The 16973-nt window shown below is 44.1% G+C and overlaps 1 protein-coding gene across 1 annotated transcript in view; it reads right to left on the bottom strand.

The window, feature by feature from the left end:
* LOC147033846 (5-hydroxytryptamine receptor 7-like) overlaps nucleotides 1-16973 on the bottom strand; it is a 238351-nt gene that overhangs the window by 41381 nt on the left and 179997 nt on the right. Inside the window, exon 4 of the mRNA XM_085871832.1 lies at nucleotides 14419-14527. Coding sequence (XP_085727958.1) covers nucleotides 14419-14527 — 109 coding nt within the window. The remainder of the gene's footprint in view (nucleotides 1-14418; nucleotides 14528-16973) is intronic.

The following is a 16973-nucleotide window of genomic DNA, read 5'->3' as shown; positions in this document are numbered from 1 at the left end:
CACACCACAAAAATGTCATCAAGAATTACACACTCCAAAGTTGCCATCAAGATCAACACACCCAAAACATGTCATCATGATGTAAACACCCAAAAATGTCATTAAGATGCCCATGCACTGAAAATGTCATCAAGATCAACATAGCCAAAATGACATCAAGACCTGCACACCAAAAATGTCATCATGATCTAAACACACCAAAAACATCAACATGATCTACACACCAAAAAATGTCATCACATACACCCCAAAAATGTCATAAAGATCTACACATCAAAAAATATCATCAAGATCTTCACATTACAGAAATGTCATCATGATAACCACTCCCCAAAAACATCATGATCGACACACCTAGAAATGTCATCAGGATCTACACACCCAAAAATGTGATAAAGATACACACATCCTGAAAACATCAGAATCAGAGACATTCTGCAAAGATACCATTCATATACATGACAAAAACATGATGAAGACCGAAACACTCAAAGAAAACATCAATACCTCCACAACCCAAAAAAGTCCGAAAGATCGACATATACAAGAAATGTCATCGAGATCTACACACCCCTAAAATATCTTCAAGATCTACACAACTCAAAATGACATAAATATCTTCACTCCCCCCAAAGAAGTCATCAATATTTACACACCTCAAAAAATCATCAAATACACCCAAAAAATGTCATCAAGATCAACACACCCAAAAATGTCATCAGGATGTACACATCAAAAAATTTCATCAAGATCAATACACCCAAAAATGTCATTGAGATCTACACACCCTGAAAATGGAATAAAGATCTGCACACCCTGAAAATGTCATAATCAACACACCCAAAAATGTCATCGAAATCTACACACCCTGAAAATGTCCTCATCAACACACCAAAAAAGTCATAATATACATCCTAAAAATGTCTTCAAGATCTACACATCCCCAAAATGTCATGAAGACCCACACACGCCAAAAATGTCATGATTGACACACCGCAAAAATGTCATCATCATCTCCACTCCACAAAAACAACATCAAGATCTAAACACCCAACAATGTCATCGAGATCTACACACCCTGAAAATGGAATCAAGATCTAAAAACCGTGAAAATGTCATAATGAACACCAAAAAAAGTCATAATATACACTCTAAAAATTACCCCTGTGCGGGGGTGACGGACATATCTATCATGCTTTTTACTATCATAATCGATGAACTGTTGCCAGCCATATATTTATAATATAATGTGTATTTTTTTAGATTTTTTTATTTTAAGATATTTTTGGGTCTAGGGCTATATGTATACATGTACATCCATGTATAATGGTATATCTCAAAAACTAGAGGTGATGAGTGAAAATGGATTCCGTATCTGAAATCAGCACCCCAAAATTAGGTTAGAACACCTATTTTCATGCGTGCCTACATTTCTTTGTAAACCAGTGTAATAAAACTGGGAAAAGTAATCAAGATCTACACCCTAAAAACATCATCAAGATCGATAATCACCCTGGAAATGTCATCATAGCGAATGTAGTGAGCTTCATACTGAATGCGTGCACATGAGAGAATTGGAAACAACAACAACAACAACACAATACCCTGCAATTTGGAATCCATGTCGTCGGATATGACCCTTTTGCTTCCGGTTTTTGTCATGGGGAATGATGCGTCCCGGGAGATAAAGGCATCGTCGGAGACATGAAAGACCCAAATATCAGACATGGTGTATATTTTCTCCACTGATTTTAATAAAGATATCTTGCACATCATCAAAAAATAATTTTTAATCGTGATTTACATTATTTGATCGCTGATCCCGAATCCAGGCTGAAATAACCGGAAATTGCAGCAACAAATGTAAGAAGAATTCCATGTTCGCTTCTCGGCTTTGCCTATTCCATATGAATCAACACACCCCAAAGTTGTCATAAAGATCTGCACACCCAAAAATGTCATCAAATTCAACACGGCAGTTCCTAAATTTTGTAAAGATCAGAGAAAATTACAAGCAGAAATGATGTGGAGAAACACTACTGGTTGAAAGTTTTAGAACACCCCCATTTTTCAGTTTTTACTGAAATTTAAGCAATTCAAGTCCAGTGAATAACCTGAAATGGTACAAAGCTAAAGGCGCTGTTACACCTTGACGTTTTAGCCAGCAATGGCAACGTATAAAAATGTATGTAAAACGTTGGCGTACGCTGAAGTTTTGAGTTTTTTTTTTAAGTTTTGGTCATATTCATAACGTGTTGGTCGCATTCATAACATATTAGTAACGGGCACAGAACGTTTCGTTGTCTTATAGATAAATTATACCGACGAATGCTAAGCCTGTTGTCGGCGTTCACAACCTATGCCCAACGATAGTTTAACTTAGGCATAGCGCGCTGCACGTATCGCCGACGAACTCGTGGCGTTCTCTGTTAAAAACCTGCCGCACGCTGATTTAAACCATAACCGCCTGAAAATTGGAAGTGTCAACATCGCAGTCACACCTTGACGTTTTAGCCAGCATATGCCGACCTATGAAAAATGTGTCTAAAACGCTGGCACACGTCTAATACGGTATGGGTAAGTTGTGTATACATTAGGAGCACGCTGAAAAACAATGAAGTACGCTGTCATATTCCGTGGTACGTTTAGTATGTCGTGAAATTTCAAGCATGCTGAAAATTTTACGACGTACTCGACGTATGGCTCACAAGTTCCGCATACGCTGGCATAAGTTCTCGGCACGCTCCGCGATCGTTGTCGCACGTCGGACACACGTTACTTGTAAGTTACTCATAAGTCGAAACACGTCGAGGTAATGTTTAGCATACCCGAAACTTCATTTTTAATCTATGAGTAACGTGCTTTGAACCTATCAGTAGCGTGCTTTGAACCTATGTGTAACGTATCTCAAACGCAAATTGTCGTATGTAGACGAGTTTGATTGACGTCTTCCGGACGACCACAGAACTTACAGAATGTGTTTCAAACTTACATCTACCGTATAATGGCGATTTGGCAGCGTTTAGGGGAATTGGTATATACAAATGGGCTTCACAAGAGGAACCTGTCAGTGTTCCAGACTCCATGTTGAGTAGATGTCAATGTCAGTAGTATCAGTAGTAGTAGTATTAGGTGAGCATGTCAGTACTAGTAGTAGTAGTATTGGTAGTAGTAGTAGGTCCATGTCAGTACTAGTAGGTGAGCGTGATGGGGAGGATGTGGGTGATGATGGATCCTCGTTGCGTCCACGAATAGGAGACTACTTTGCACCATTGTTCAATGTTCTTTTCGGCTATTTTTTTTTCTCATTCCCACGATGAACTATATTTTTGTTTCAGTTTTTAAAGTATTCAAAACGACTTGGACAAATGCATAATGTACTAGTAATGAACACAGAACGCTTTGATAACTTATAGATAAGTTATACCAACGATTGATTAGCGTGTTTTAGGCGTCCACAACCTATGCCCAACGATAGTCTAACGTATGCATAGCGTGGCAGCGTATCGTCGATGATTACGTGAGGTTTTCTATTCATAGGCTGCAACTTCACTTTCAATAAATGCCTGTCACTCGCCTATTGTTTTTGGACGCTGGTGCTCGGCAATTGAAATCGTTTTCATTGAACGAGTTAAATCGCTTCCACAGCACTGCAGTCACGGCACCAACAGCAGCAGGCTCAGTGCCAGCCTCATGCCAGGCTCAAGCGGATCCTTGTAGAAGGTGTACTGCTTCGCTATCCTTGGACCCACTCTAGCTAGCAGCTCGTCGAACATCGCTGGGGGCATTTGCAGGAAGTTGATGAAGGATGCATGGTCCTCATTCCGGAGTTCCATCATGAGCTGGTCATATATGCCGCAATGGCGTCGCCTCCCGATCCATGGTCTGACCCAGTTCCTTCTCCTCCGTTCACGTCTTCTCCCGGCTCGATTGGCACGCAACTGGTGCAGTGTCAACTCAATGAGGTCATGTTGATGTTGGAGGACAGGTAGGTATTGTCGTCTCAGCCTTGCCGTATCCTCCATCTCTCGGAATGACATGGGCATGTACTCACCACGAAGTCTAAAAAAAAGACGGGTTCCTCCTGTGAAGCCCCTTTTTATATATCAATTCCCATAATCGCTGCCAATACGCCATTATACGGTATCTGTAAGTGAGAAATGCGTTCACCAAGTTCTGTGGTCGTCCTGAAGACGTCAAGTACATCGACATACGTATTTGTGCGTAGGACATGCTTTACAAATAATTCCCAAGCACGTTACTCATAGGTTATAAATAAGTCACGGGTACCCTAAACATTACTTTGACGTGTTTCGATGTATGAGGAACTTTCAAGTAACGTGTTGCGAAGTGTGAACAACGTTCGTGTAGCGTGCTTACAAAACGTTACTTATAGGTTAGAAATAAGTTTCGGGTACGCTAAGCATTACTTCGACGTGTTTCGACTTATGAGTAACTTATAAGTAACGTGTGTTGACATGTGTCAACGATCGCATAACGTGCCAACAACTTATGGCCAGCGTAGCAGAACGTGAGAGTCATACGCCAGCATACGTCGTAAAATTTCAAGCATGCAAAAATTTGAGGACAACCCAAAAGTACAACGTTTAAAGCCAGCGTACTACGACGCATGGCAGTGTTTTTTAGCATGCTCTTAACGTAAACAAAACGTACCCATAACGTATTCGACGTGTGCCAGCGTTTTGGACAATTTTTTCATAAGTCGGCATATGCTGGCTAAATTGTCAAGGTGTGACAGCGACTTAAGCGGTAACCTGCCAGAGGTTACAAAAAAAAGTTAAAGTTTCGAAAAACTGAAAAATAATGTAAATTTCAGAGTTATTAAAAAGGCCCTTTTCAGGGAACAAGTAATGGGTTGGCAACTGCAGCTGTTCTGCAGCAATGGAAGTAGATTAAGCCTTGAAAGGTGATGCAAACAATTCTTACAGGTGTCCCAACTTTTGTTGATTAGTCACAAACCAACTATCTGTATAAAAGCAGTGTTGGAACAGACTGTGTTGCTGCACCCTCTGAAGCATTATTTGGACAATATTGCACTGCAGGAAGTAGTGTATTGCTATCATAATGGCGAGAAAAAGACAATTAACAAAGGAAGACAGACAGACCATTATAACCCTAAAAAAGTGTCGGTCTTTCCTTCAGAGAAATTGCAGAGAAGCCAAGGTGTCAGTGAGTAGTTTCCTGCACCATCATAAGGCACTTGGAAACTGGAGAAGACTGACAAGAAGAGGTCTGGCAGACCCAAAGCTACAACACAATCAGAAGACAAGTTTCTGAGAGTCAACAGCTTGCGTGATAGGCGGCTCACAGGACAGCAGCTTCAAGCACAGCTCAATACTGGTCGAAGTGAGGAAGTCAGTTTCAACTGTGAAAAGAAGAGTTCGAGCTGCAGGTTTGACAGGTCGAGTGGCAGTAAGAAAGCCATTGCCAAGATGGCAAAATAAGAAAAAGAGGCTTGCCTGGGCCATGAAGCACCATCAGTGGACTACTGAAAACTGGAAGAAGGTCTTATGGACGATGAATCAAAATTTGAAATCTTGGGTTCATCACGCAGGGTTTTTGTATGCCGTCGAGTAGGCAAAAGGATGGTTCCTCAGTGTGTGACACCAACTGTCAAACACGGAGGAGGAAGCGTGATGATCTGGGGCTCTTTTGCTGGATCCAGAGTCGGCGACTTGCACAGAGTGACTGGCACCCTGAACCCAAAGGGCGACCACAGCATTTTGCAGCACCATGCAATACCCTCTGGTCTACGCCTAGTTGGTCAGAGGATCATCCCACAGTTTGATAACGATCCAAAACATACCTCCAGGTTATGTCAGAACGACCTTAGAAGAAAAGAACAAGACGATAAGCTTCAAATCATGGAATGGCCCCATCGAGCTGGCTTGGGATGAACTGGACAGAAGGGTGAAAGCAAAGCAACCTACAAGTGCAACACATTTGTGGGAACTTCTGCAACAGTGTTGGGAAGAACTTTCCGAACAATATTTAATTTCCATTGTAGAAAGAACGCCACGAGTATGTTCGGCTGTTATATCTGCAAAAGGTGGCTACTTTGATGAGTCTAAAATTCACATTAAATTTTGTTCAACAAAACGATTCCATGATTTCTTTTTTATCTGCAATTGTTTGTTTGTTCTATGCTTTAATTTCAGAGTACATTGAAACATTAAACTGCTTAAATTTCAGTGAAAACTGGAAAAATGTGGGTGTTCAAAAACTTTTGAACGGAAGTGTGTGGAGTGAATAATGTTCATTTGTGGTTATAGTTACTTTCTTTTTCATATACCATGTCGAGGCCCGTATGATAGCTAACACACAACACACATCAAGGGGGACATGAGACAAGAGGGGCAGGACTGGGAAGTACAAAACAGTGGGGAACAGCGACATTAGGAGATCGATGGAAGGGAGAGGGATGAGGTGGGGAACATAGGGTATACAAGATGGACATTGCAGGGACTTTCAGGAAAGAAAGCAGGAAATTTGAAGGAGGTGGGTTTGGGGTGGATTAACGGGGGTAGATAAGATCGAGGATTTGGATGGGGGATTTGGATAAGACGTGGTGGTGAACAGCTGTTTTGATGGCCTGGAGAGAAGAATGGGATTTACGGGAGTGTGGGAGTTTATTCCAAAGGTGGGGAAAAAGGAATGAAAGAATGAAAGTGGGCAGTGATTCGTGATTTTGGTAGTTTTAACAGAAGGGGGTTTTTGGCGGACCTTGAGCGCCTGCGGCAATACGGTGGGGACAAATTGCAGACAGAGCGGGGGGGGCAAGAACGGAGAGGAGACAGTATAAGACAGAAAGACCACTGACCTGGCTGCGGTGATAGAGTGAGAGGCCGAAAGACTCAGCCTCATCGCGAGAGATACCAATGATCCGAAATGCCTTGGTTTCCACAGCGTGAAGCCGAGAAAGGTGAGAGGCAGGAGCATCAGCCCAGAGGGGAGAGCAGCACTCCATCAGGCTGCCGGCGAAAGCTTTGTTTGTGGTCAGGAGCTCAGGTGGGCCGAGGAGGGACTTTGCACGACAGAGGATTCCCAGTCTGCGAATGGCTTTGGAGGCGAGGTTGGAAATGTGGCTTTCCCAGGAAAGATCATGGTAGATTGTGAGACTCAGAATCTTGAAAGAAAGGACTTCTTCCAGAGGATTGTTGAGAAAGTGGATGGGGGACGGGGTGGGGGGTTCCAAAGGGTCCTTTCGGAGAGACATCATGAGAATGTGAGAGTTGTCAGGATTGAAAGACATGTTCCATGTGTTGGACCAGTTTGTGATTTTACCAAGATCTGCAGAGAGCAAAGAAGCTGCTGCTTGCCGGTCTGAGGGATGAAAGATGGTGCGGCATCGGGTGGAGTCATCAGCCAAGAGAAGAAGAGGATTTTCCAGAGAGTAGGAGAGATCATTGATGAAAACCACAAAAAGAACAGGGCCCAGAACACTGCCTTGAGGAACTCCAGCATGGACAGGAAGAGGGGATGAAAGAACTCCATTTAGGGCCACATGTTGACTGCGACAGCAGAGGAAGTTTGTGAGCCATGAGTGGAGAAGGCCTTGGATACAATGGGAAGAGAGTTTGGTGAGCAGGGCAGGGTGCCAGACCATGCCAAAAGTACGCGATATTTCTGGGGATGTGGCTCTTATTTCATGCCCGGCATTGAGGACCTCCATGCATTGTTGGGAGAGCAGAAGCAGCATATCCAGGGTAGAGTGACCTGGTCTGAAATCAAATTGATGATCGGAAATCAAGTCATTGGAGAAGAGGAAGGATTTGATGTTGGAAGCGATGATGGATTTCATAACCTTGCTGATGATTGGGAGAAGGCTGATTGGTCTGCAGTTGTAGGGATCTGTTTTAGCACCATTTTGTGCAGGGCAGTAATGTTTGCTGATTTCCAAGTGGATGGCAGATGAGCTTGAGCAAATGAGAGGGTGAATGGAACAGAGAGAGAGGGTGAGCAAGAGCAGAGGAGCAGGTTTTTGGGACACGTGGGCTGATGTCGTCTGGACTGGTTGCAGAATCTCAGTCAAGGTTTGACAGCAAGCTCTCCACCTTTTCAGAGGAAAAGGACAGAGAGTCCAGGGTCAGTTGGGTGCGACTGGGTAAGGTGGGTACAGAAAGCGTTGGGTTTCGGACACAAGATTTTGATGCAAACACCAAGTTTAGGCATTCAGCTTTTTCACATGCGGTATCCACAGTGCGCCATTTGAGGTAAGGGAGGGGATGGAGGGGGAACATTCACCAGAAACAGATTTGATTAGATGCCACCAGGATTTGGAGGAGGGAGAGAGGCTTGAGAGTTCAGATTTGAGCGGAGAAATATTCTGTTTTCTGCCTCTCCTGAGGCAAGATACACACTTGTTCCAAGCTTTATGGAAGGAACTGAGATTACCATCAGTTGGGTTTGCTTTCCATGAGGCAAAGGCAAGTTGTTTCAGGACAATTGCCTCCCCACAAGCTTCAGTGAACCATGGGTGATAGGAAGGGGAGGACAACTGAAGAGGAGAGGGGATAAATCTGTGCATGAGGGAGAGCAAGTTTCTTTGAAAGAATTTCCACGATGAGTTGATGTTGGAGAAAGTAGCGATTGGAGACCAGTTTAGTAGTTTGATGGCTGCTTGGAGACCCTGCCAGTCAGCTTGAGTGAAATGCCAGACTCAACGGCGCTGAGGTGGTTCTCTGATAACAGCCAGAGAGATGTCCACTTTGACAAGCACGTGGTCAGAAGAACCGATTGTCGCAGAGGAAGAACAGCAGATATTTTCAGGGAAATTTGTCAAAATCAGATCCAGAAGAGATGGAGTACCATTGGTTGAGATCCGGGTCATGAAGTTGACTGTTTGAGTCAGTCCCAATGAGTCACAGATAGCTTTTGCTGAATTGCCACGACAGGTGAGAGAAGTACCCATACCGAGCCAACTGGCATGATGACAATTGAAGTCACCACATATGAGGAAGAGAGACTTTGGATGAGAAGATAGAACTTGGTCCATGTTTTCGGAAAGTGAGGTGTAAATGGAGTCATCACTGTTTGGTGGACGGTACAGTACGCATATAAACATGAGGTGGGAGTGGAGGCGAAGCTGCAGCCAGAGATATTCCTGGGTGTGTGGGGGAGTGAGGACAGTGCATGGAGAGGGAGGAATGGAGTCTTTGATGAAGAGAGCAACTCCTCCACCAGGACGAGGCTCAGGTCTGTCATACCGGAGGAGGGAGTAACCAGGGAGAGATACGAGGGAGTCAGGGACGTTTTGAGGGAGGAAAGTTTCTGTGAGGCAGATTCTGTCTGGTTTGTCAGTGGCAACCTGTATGGAAAGATTTGTAAGTTTTGAGCGAAAGCCCCGGATATTTGAGGTCCATACTGTTAATGAAGAAGGAGGGGAGGAGGCTTTGGGTGCAGGGGATGGGAGGGGAGGGGGAGGGTAGGACAAGGGATGAGGGGGGGGGAAGGTTAGGAGAGTTGTTGAAAGAGTGTGGGAGATTGCAGAAGAGCTCGGGGAGGGGGATGGATGAGGAGAAGAAAAGGCTCTGTGGTGCTGGGTTGAGGTACAGTAGGGAGTCATAAGAGAGGGGGGAGAAGGCAGGTGAGGATTTGAGGAGGGGGGGTGGGTGGGGTGAGGAGATGGTGGTGAGAGGGGAGGAAAAGGGGGCAGCTTTGTGGATGTGAGGGGGGGCAACTTTGAGAAGGGTGAGTAAGGGGGGTGAGTAGTGAGAGAAGGGTGAGCGGGGAGAGTTGAGGGAGAAAGGTGAGGGGGTATTTTTGAGAAAGGTAAGAGGGAAGGTCCTGAAGAGTTGTGGAGTGCCTTCAAAACCACCATCCTTCATGTTGCCAGTGGATATCTTGGAAGTCACCGGAGGGCAAAGAAGAATTTTGTCTTTCAAGGGACACTGGATACCATTGACCAGAGTCGCAGGGCCAGGCTGAATGGCAGAGCTGAGCTGTTCAGGGAACTGAGGTGTAAAACTGTACGTGCGCTAAGGATGGACAAGGCGGCCTATGTGCGAGGAATCTGTGATGGGGTAGAGCATCAACTGAGGTCAAGTGATTCTCGTCCTTCTTACAGGGGAATTCGCGTAATGCGTTCATCCAAGCCCATCCCTCGGTGCACTGCAGTTAGAGCAGAGGGTGGTGGGCTCTTGACAGAGGAGTCTGAAGTGAAGGCCCGCTGGGCCGGTTACTTTGAGTGGTTGTACCAGGCTGATCCACCAGCTGTCGAGTTGGATGTCAGGGGTGTTACAATCTCTGTTGCTGACCCTCAAATCAACTGTGGTCCACCTTGGCTTGTGGAAACACAGGCTGCGGTGAACCGGTTGAAATGGGATAAAGCTCAAGGGATCTGTGGCATCCATGCTGAACTTCTCAAGGCTGGTGGAAATGCTGCACTCCTGTCGTTGCATGCAGTTTTCTGCTCTGCCTGGAACACAGGCATCATCCCAACTGACTGGAAGAGGGACCTTGTTATCCCTCTCTGGAAAGGGAAGGGTGATCGCCAAAAATGCAACAACTACCGAGGGGTGACGCTGCTCTCAGTGCTGGGCAAGGTCTTTGCTCGGATAATTCTTGATAGGGTTCGCCACGATCTGATTGAGCACCAGCGTCCAGAGCAGTCAGGCTTTCCACCAAAGTGGTCAATGATTGACTGTATCCTTGCTCTTCAGGTCCTCACTGAACGCAGATGAGAGTTTCTGCAGGGGCTGCTTGCAGCCTATGTTGATCTCTGTAAAGCATTTGATTCAGTGAATCGGGATGTCCTCTGGAGGATTCTTGGTCTCCGTGGGGGTGCCACAAAAACTGATCAATCTGATGTCTGAACTCTACTCTGGTACTGAGAGTGCTGTGAAGTGTGGTGGTACCATCTCTGACTTATTTCCAGTTGTTACTGGAGTTTGTCAGGGGGTGTGTACTGGCCCCCACACTTTTCAGCACTTGCATGGACTGGATTCTAGGGAAGTTGTCGGAGAGATCAAGCTGTGGTGCATCGTTTGGGAATGTCAAGATCTTTGACCTTGATTTCGCAGATGATGCAGTCATCTTTCCGGAGACTAGATATCCTTTTGGGGGCCCTCGAGGTGCTGAATGAGGAGTGGGAGCCGCTGGGATTACAGGTTTCCTGGGTCAAAAGTAATATCCAGGCTTTCAATGACATCTTGGATGCTGCTGTCCTGTCTGTGCCTGTTTGTGGTGAGCATGTTGAGGTCTTGGAGAGATTCACTTACCATGGCAGTGATATGCATGTCTCTGCTGGCTGTGAGTCAGAGGTCAATAGACGTCTGGGTCAGGCCTGGGGAGTCATGGATTCACTGGATAATGGGGTGTGGAGCTGCCGGTACCTGTGCAGGAGGACGAAAGTCCGAGTCTTCAGGTCCTTGGTGCTTCCAGTCTTGCTCTATGGATGTGAGACTTGGACTCTGACCAAGGATCTGAGACGGAGACTTAATTCCTTTGGTACCAGGTCTCTTTGGAGAATCCTTGGCTATTGTTGGTCGGACTTTGTGTCCAACGAGCAGTTGCTGAGAGAGACTCAAATGAGATTTGTTACCTGCATCATCCGTGAGCGTCAGCTGCGGCTGTATGGACATGTGGCTCCTTTTCCTGACGCTGATCCTGCTCACCAGATTCTTTCAGCGAGGGAGTCTCCTGAGTGGAGGAGGCCAATGGGCCAACCACGTTCCTCATGGTTGCAGCAGGTTGATCGGCATCTCAAGGAGATGGGGATGGGCCAGGCATCTGCCTGGGGGATGGCCAGACGGAGGCCCCTGGAGTACCGGCGGAAAGTGGACGCAGCAACGCACTGCTCTGGCGCATGCTCCCATACCTGACTTGACCTGTAAGAGGGAAGCTTGGAGGGAGAAGAATGTGATGGATGCTTTGGGAGGGAGGGTGAGAGGGGTGAGTTCGCACTGAAATTGGAAAAAAAAAGATTGGTTGATGGAAAGCGAACATTCATCGCAAACTGGGGTTTGAAATGTTTTTTAGGTCAGAAATGCGATTGAGGACATTTCTTGATGGATGTAATAGAGGCGAATTAAGAGAATGGAGAGATGAAACGCTGTAACAGTTGGATTTTTTTGGCAAGGTATGAGGGAAAGGTCGATTTGAGAGCAGTCTGATGAAATGTGCCTGGTGTTGGGTCAATGGTTCGGGTGGTGGGCTTTGGATCCCCAGATCATGAGTTCAAATCCCGCTCAGCTGTTGAATTAATACTAGGTGGGGTTAACTCGGCCTGTCATCCTTCTGAGGTCGGCAAAAATGAGTGCTAGCATACTGGTATACTGTGTCAGAGTGGCGACCCATCCAGAATTGTGCCCAATTGCCAAGGAGACTGCTTAAGCAGCACCGACGCTCTGCCCAGAATATGGTCCCGATCTCTTCTCCTGTTGAAATAGAAGAAGAGTAGTGCATTCTGATACAGTAAAGAGTACCACACGTGTGAAAGAGGATGATGAAGCATTATAAGAGATCGTTTTTATTGTTATTGTTATTTTTTGAGAGTTTTCATCAGATTAGTTAATGGAAGGGTTGTTGGAAAAATTGTGAGGTGAATGGTGAATTTGGATCGGTAATGGCAGAGGGTGGAAACAGATCACGTGGTGACGGGAGAAGCACGTGGCTCTGGGAGATGTATCGTCAAAAGTGAATTTGTTTATTATAAGGATTGCGAAACATTCGGGAAAGGGAAGGTTGAAGTAAAATGGTGGTGGTGGTACAGGTGGTGTATAGATAGAAAGGATACAAGGAAAATTATTATTTTTTGATGGATTTTTGAAGATTGATAGATTTGATGGATTAAGATTCAGGAATGGAAGGTTGTCGGAAGAAATCGTGAAGGTCATGGTGTAGAATAAAGAAGATAGAAGAAAGTAAAATGGTGGTACAGGTGGTGTATAGATAGAAAGGATACAAGGAAAATTATTATTTTTTGATGGATTTTTGAAGATTGATAGATTTGATGGATTAAGATTCAGGAATGGAAGGTTGTCGGAAGAAATCGTGAAGGTCATGGTGTAGAATAAAGAAGATAGAAGAAAGATGGTGTAGAATAAAGAAGATAGAAGAAAGATGGTGTCAAATAAAGAAGAAAGATGGTGTAAAAGAAAGAAGAAAGATGGTGCAGAAGGAAGAAGAAGAAAGATGGTGTAGGAGGAAGAAGAAGAAAGATGGTGGAGAAGGAAGAAGAAAGATGGTGTCGGAGGAAGAAGAAGAAAGATGGTGTCGGAGGAAGAAGAAGAAAGATGGTGTCGGAGGAAGAAGAAGAAGAAAGATGGTGTCGGAGGAAGAAGAAGAAAGATGGCTTAGGAGGAAGAAGAAGAAAGATGGTGTAGGGGGAAGAAGAAGAAAGATGGTGTCGGAGGAAGAAGAAGAAAGATGGTGTAGGAGGAAGGAGGAAGGAGGAAGGAGGAAGGAGGAAGGAGGAAGGAAGGAAGGAGGAAGGAAGGAAGGAGGAAGGAAGGAGGAAGGAAGGAGGAAGGAAGGAAGGAAGGAGGAAGGAAGAAGGAGGAAGGAGGAAGGAGGAAGGAGGAAGGAGGAAGGAAGGAGGAAGGAAGGAAGGAGGAAAGAAGGAGGAAGAAGAAGGGTCGTGGGTATGGTAGTTTTTATTTTTCATTTAAATTTAAGACAAGAAATAGAGTGTTTGCCTGGGAGGGATGGGGGGCGTTGGGAAAGTGGGGAAAATAGGAATTGAAGGTAATAGGGAGAGAATACAAATAAAAACGATCGTACACCTTGAGGAGAAGGATGGGTTGGCCTCAAGGATGGGTAGGCCTTAAGACAAGGTCGACAAAAACTCACAAAATAGCACCATTTTTTTTTTCAACAAAACTGAGCTAGGAACACATAGAAACATGTCGGTGAGAAAATAAACAGTTAAAAGGTCACAGATAATAACCGGAAACTTAACTCTGAGAAAGTCGGCAGAGACCCCTGAGAGAACCTGCCGTTGCTGCAAACCCAGAACCGGAAGTCAAAAGAGGTCTGCTCCAAATTGAAATGATTCCACCAATTTTGAATATTGATGAGAATCTCAAGAATCCTCTTCAAACAATTTGGTTAAATTGCAAAATGATCTTTCAAGTATTATAATTATGTAACTTGTTACCTCAAGATTAAATATTCTTTCACAATTCCCTCTTTCAGTGAAACAGTATGAACACATTCGTCCCGCAACCCTCCCTTTGACTATTCATTCGTTCCCTTCTGCCTCGTCCGAAACTGACTCATCCTCGGTTTCACTCTTCAATAAGCCTCAGGTTTATATTCTTTTATGTTGAAGAATTTTGCCACTAGCACAACAATTATAAACATTTGAAAGGCTTTTTTAAATCAATTTGCACCCAATATCAGTAAATAAAAAGTGCCATTTAAAATCAATAACTGGAACTAGGCCACGATGCCTACCCTCTGTATTCGCTTCTTGGGGTTTCCGTTGACCATGATGCAGGCACCAAGTCTGTTTTCTTCTCCGTTTCCATTGGAAGCATCACTGGGTACATCACCACGGGGAGCCCTGTTAATGCACACGTGAGACTCATGAGTGGGGAGTGAGACAGAGAAAAGGAGTTATGTGTGGAAGATGAGGAGGTTGAAGTGAGAAAGGTTGTTGGAAAGAGAATGTAACTAACCAACCTATTATGTCTTATTTTCACAATAATTTCACCAACCTCACTTCAATGCCTTTCTACTAATCACAAATGCAACTGTATATCCAAAGGAGGCCATTTAGGATTATTTCAAAGAGTAAGGTGTGGCAAGGAACTCCAAACACCCCCATCATGTTGCATAACATTCCTCTCAGTCCTTTTGTTGAGGATATTGAACACTTTTTCGTTCCAAATTCCTCAAGAGATCATCAGTCAGAGACCCTCAGGTGCAAACATTCAGGATACCGAACAAATAACCAGGGCTGAGGAGGTCATCTTGTCCCACCATTCATGCCAGGGTTATACTTACATTTCAGGGAATGATGGTGGATCACTTGCATTTACACCCAAACTCACAGAAAAGAGAAAAATGCCTCCGAGATAGATTTTATTATGACTGTCATCAAGTATTTGGAGGTATTGTCAAGGTGGGATTGGATCTGTATTCAAAATGGCAGCAATTTGCAATCTAACACAAGATAATATTACCCTTTAGCCTTGAAAAGCAATGAACCACAACCTGGTTTACAGAAGTTCATCTGTATTGTTCAATGTTTCAGGACACATAAATCCTGCTCCGTGATGGGTCATATACAACAGACTTAGATTTTGTAATGTAATCATATGGGGATGCAGCTTCTTCTATGCAAGATAAACAAAGCATCTTTACAGTTACTTTCACAACCACTTCGGAAAGCCAAGTGGATCATTTGTCATGGCAGGTGCATGCCATGTCAGAAATAAGTCCAAAGACCTGTTGAGAAAATGGATTAAAATGCCCAGTCAATGTCCAATATTGAAAAGTTATGAGAGAGGTGTGTTAATATAGGTCGGAACATCGGAATTTAAAACATCCCTTTGAAAACTACAGAGTTCAGAGAACACCTTACCCCACACAGTCTTGAAAAAAAGACATGGGAAGGATCTTTTCAATTCTTGCTTTGTGCAAAACAAACAGTGCTCGGTGCTGCCATATTTGAATGTGTAATCTCTCAGTTGCTTTGCCCTCCGGGCATGAGGCAGTGTAATTATTTTGTCCAAGTACAGGACTGCTCACAGAAATTTTTTGAAAGTGCCAAAAAGGAAATTTGTGTTATACAGTGTTCAATTATATAGTTCAATAGAAAAAATATAAAGGTTTTCAAGACTTATTTTTCAGAAGTTTACCATTGTTGATGCACCGTCTTTTACACCACCTTATTTAACACGTTACATTAGTTATTCATGCCTGTTTGTGTCTTTTATGATGTCCGTAAAAACAGTAAGTTTCCTGTTTGGAATGATTTTCAATTTTGTTTGATTGTCAGACAGGCAGACAGCAGAAAACAATTTACCTGACTCCTCTCTGCACATGTGCAATCGGGATGAGATTCTGTACATTTTTCCAATTTCAGAGCCAAAATACTGCTGAACTGCAGGTTTCTGTTCAGATTCATGTTCTGATTCATGCTCTACAGTGTTCAAAATATGAAATTCAATTGAATTTAAGTAGTTACTCGATAATAGACTTCACGTCTCTAGACAGACAGACAAATTTAACCAATTGATTTAACCCTGCTTTTCACTTCACATGTGCAGGGTAATGATCTGGGAATATATTGTTGTGGAAATGATTCATAGGGGTTAATAAATGCTTAATATAGTGTAATTTCTTTATTCAGTGTTTAGGATAAGCATATAACTAATTACATGTGATAATACATATGTGGAGCAGATATCAGATACCACTGATGCCGTGCGAGCCTGAGGTGATAAATGGGCACGGTGTCGGAATGATATGAGCAAATGTCGGGACCGATAGCACCGAGAGGGTGCACATATCTGCAAAGCACCAAGATTGCAAAGACCACTCCTCCACCCAGCCAGCCACACCTCCTCCCTGGGGTCCTGCGTCATGCTCAAACGTACCTAGGCTGCCACCTTGCTTCGGTTCCTGTTGTTTCACAGGCTAACTACACAACACAGCTGGGGTATTTTTGTCTTGTGATTTCCAGATGTCTTTGTCCTGTGGTGCAAGTCTGAAGGCCTTTAAAACAGATAAAGGATCTGCTGTTCCTCTTTGGTTTGTCGGCACGTATGATCGGTGAGAGGGCAAGGGGTTTTATGATTGATTTATTGTTCCTTATTGACTGTTATTTGCAATCACTCCTTCTGTTCCCTCCCCATATCATTCTTGTTAATAAACCACATGGTCTCTGGGTGAAATCTGGTTGGTAAGCTGGTTTCATCTGGTGGTTCTGGTAAATCCCATTAAGGGTTGATAGATTACTGGAGAAGGTTGCGTCACGTGGGCAAGATTTGCTCAACCATGTT

The sequence above is a fragment of the Eptatretus burgeri genome, chromosome 1, assembly GCF_056783735.1.
Source record: "Eptatretus burgeri isolate ZD-2024b chromosome 1, Ebu_testis_v1, whole genome shotgun sequence".
Classification (NCBI taxonomy): Eukaryota; Metazoa; Chordata; class Myxini; order Myxiniformes; family Myxinidae; genus Eptatretus; species Eptatretus burgeri.
Note: the sequence above shows the minus strand (reverse complement) of the source record. Positions and strands in the feature narration are given on the sequence as shown.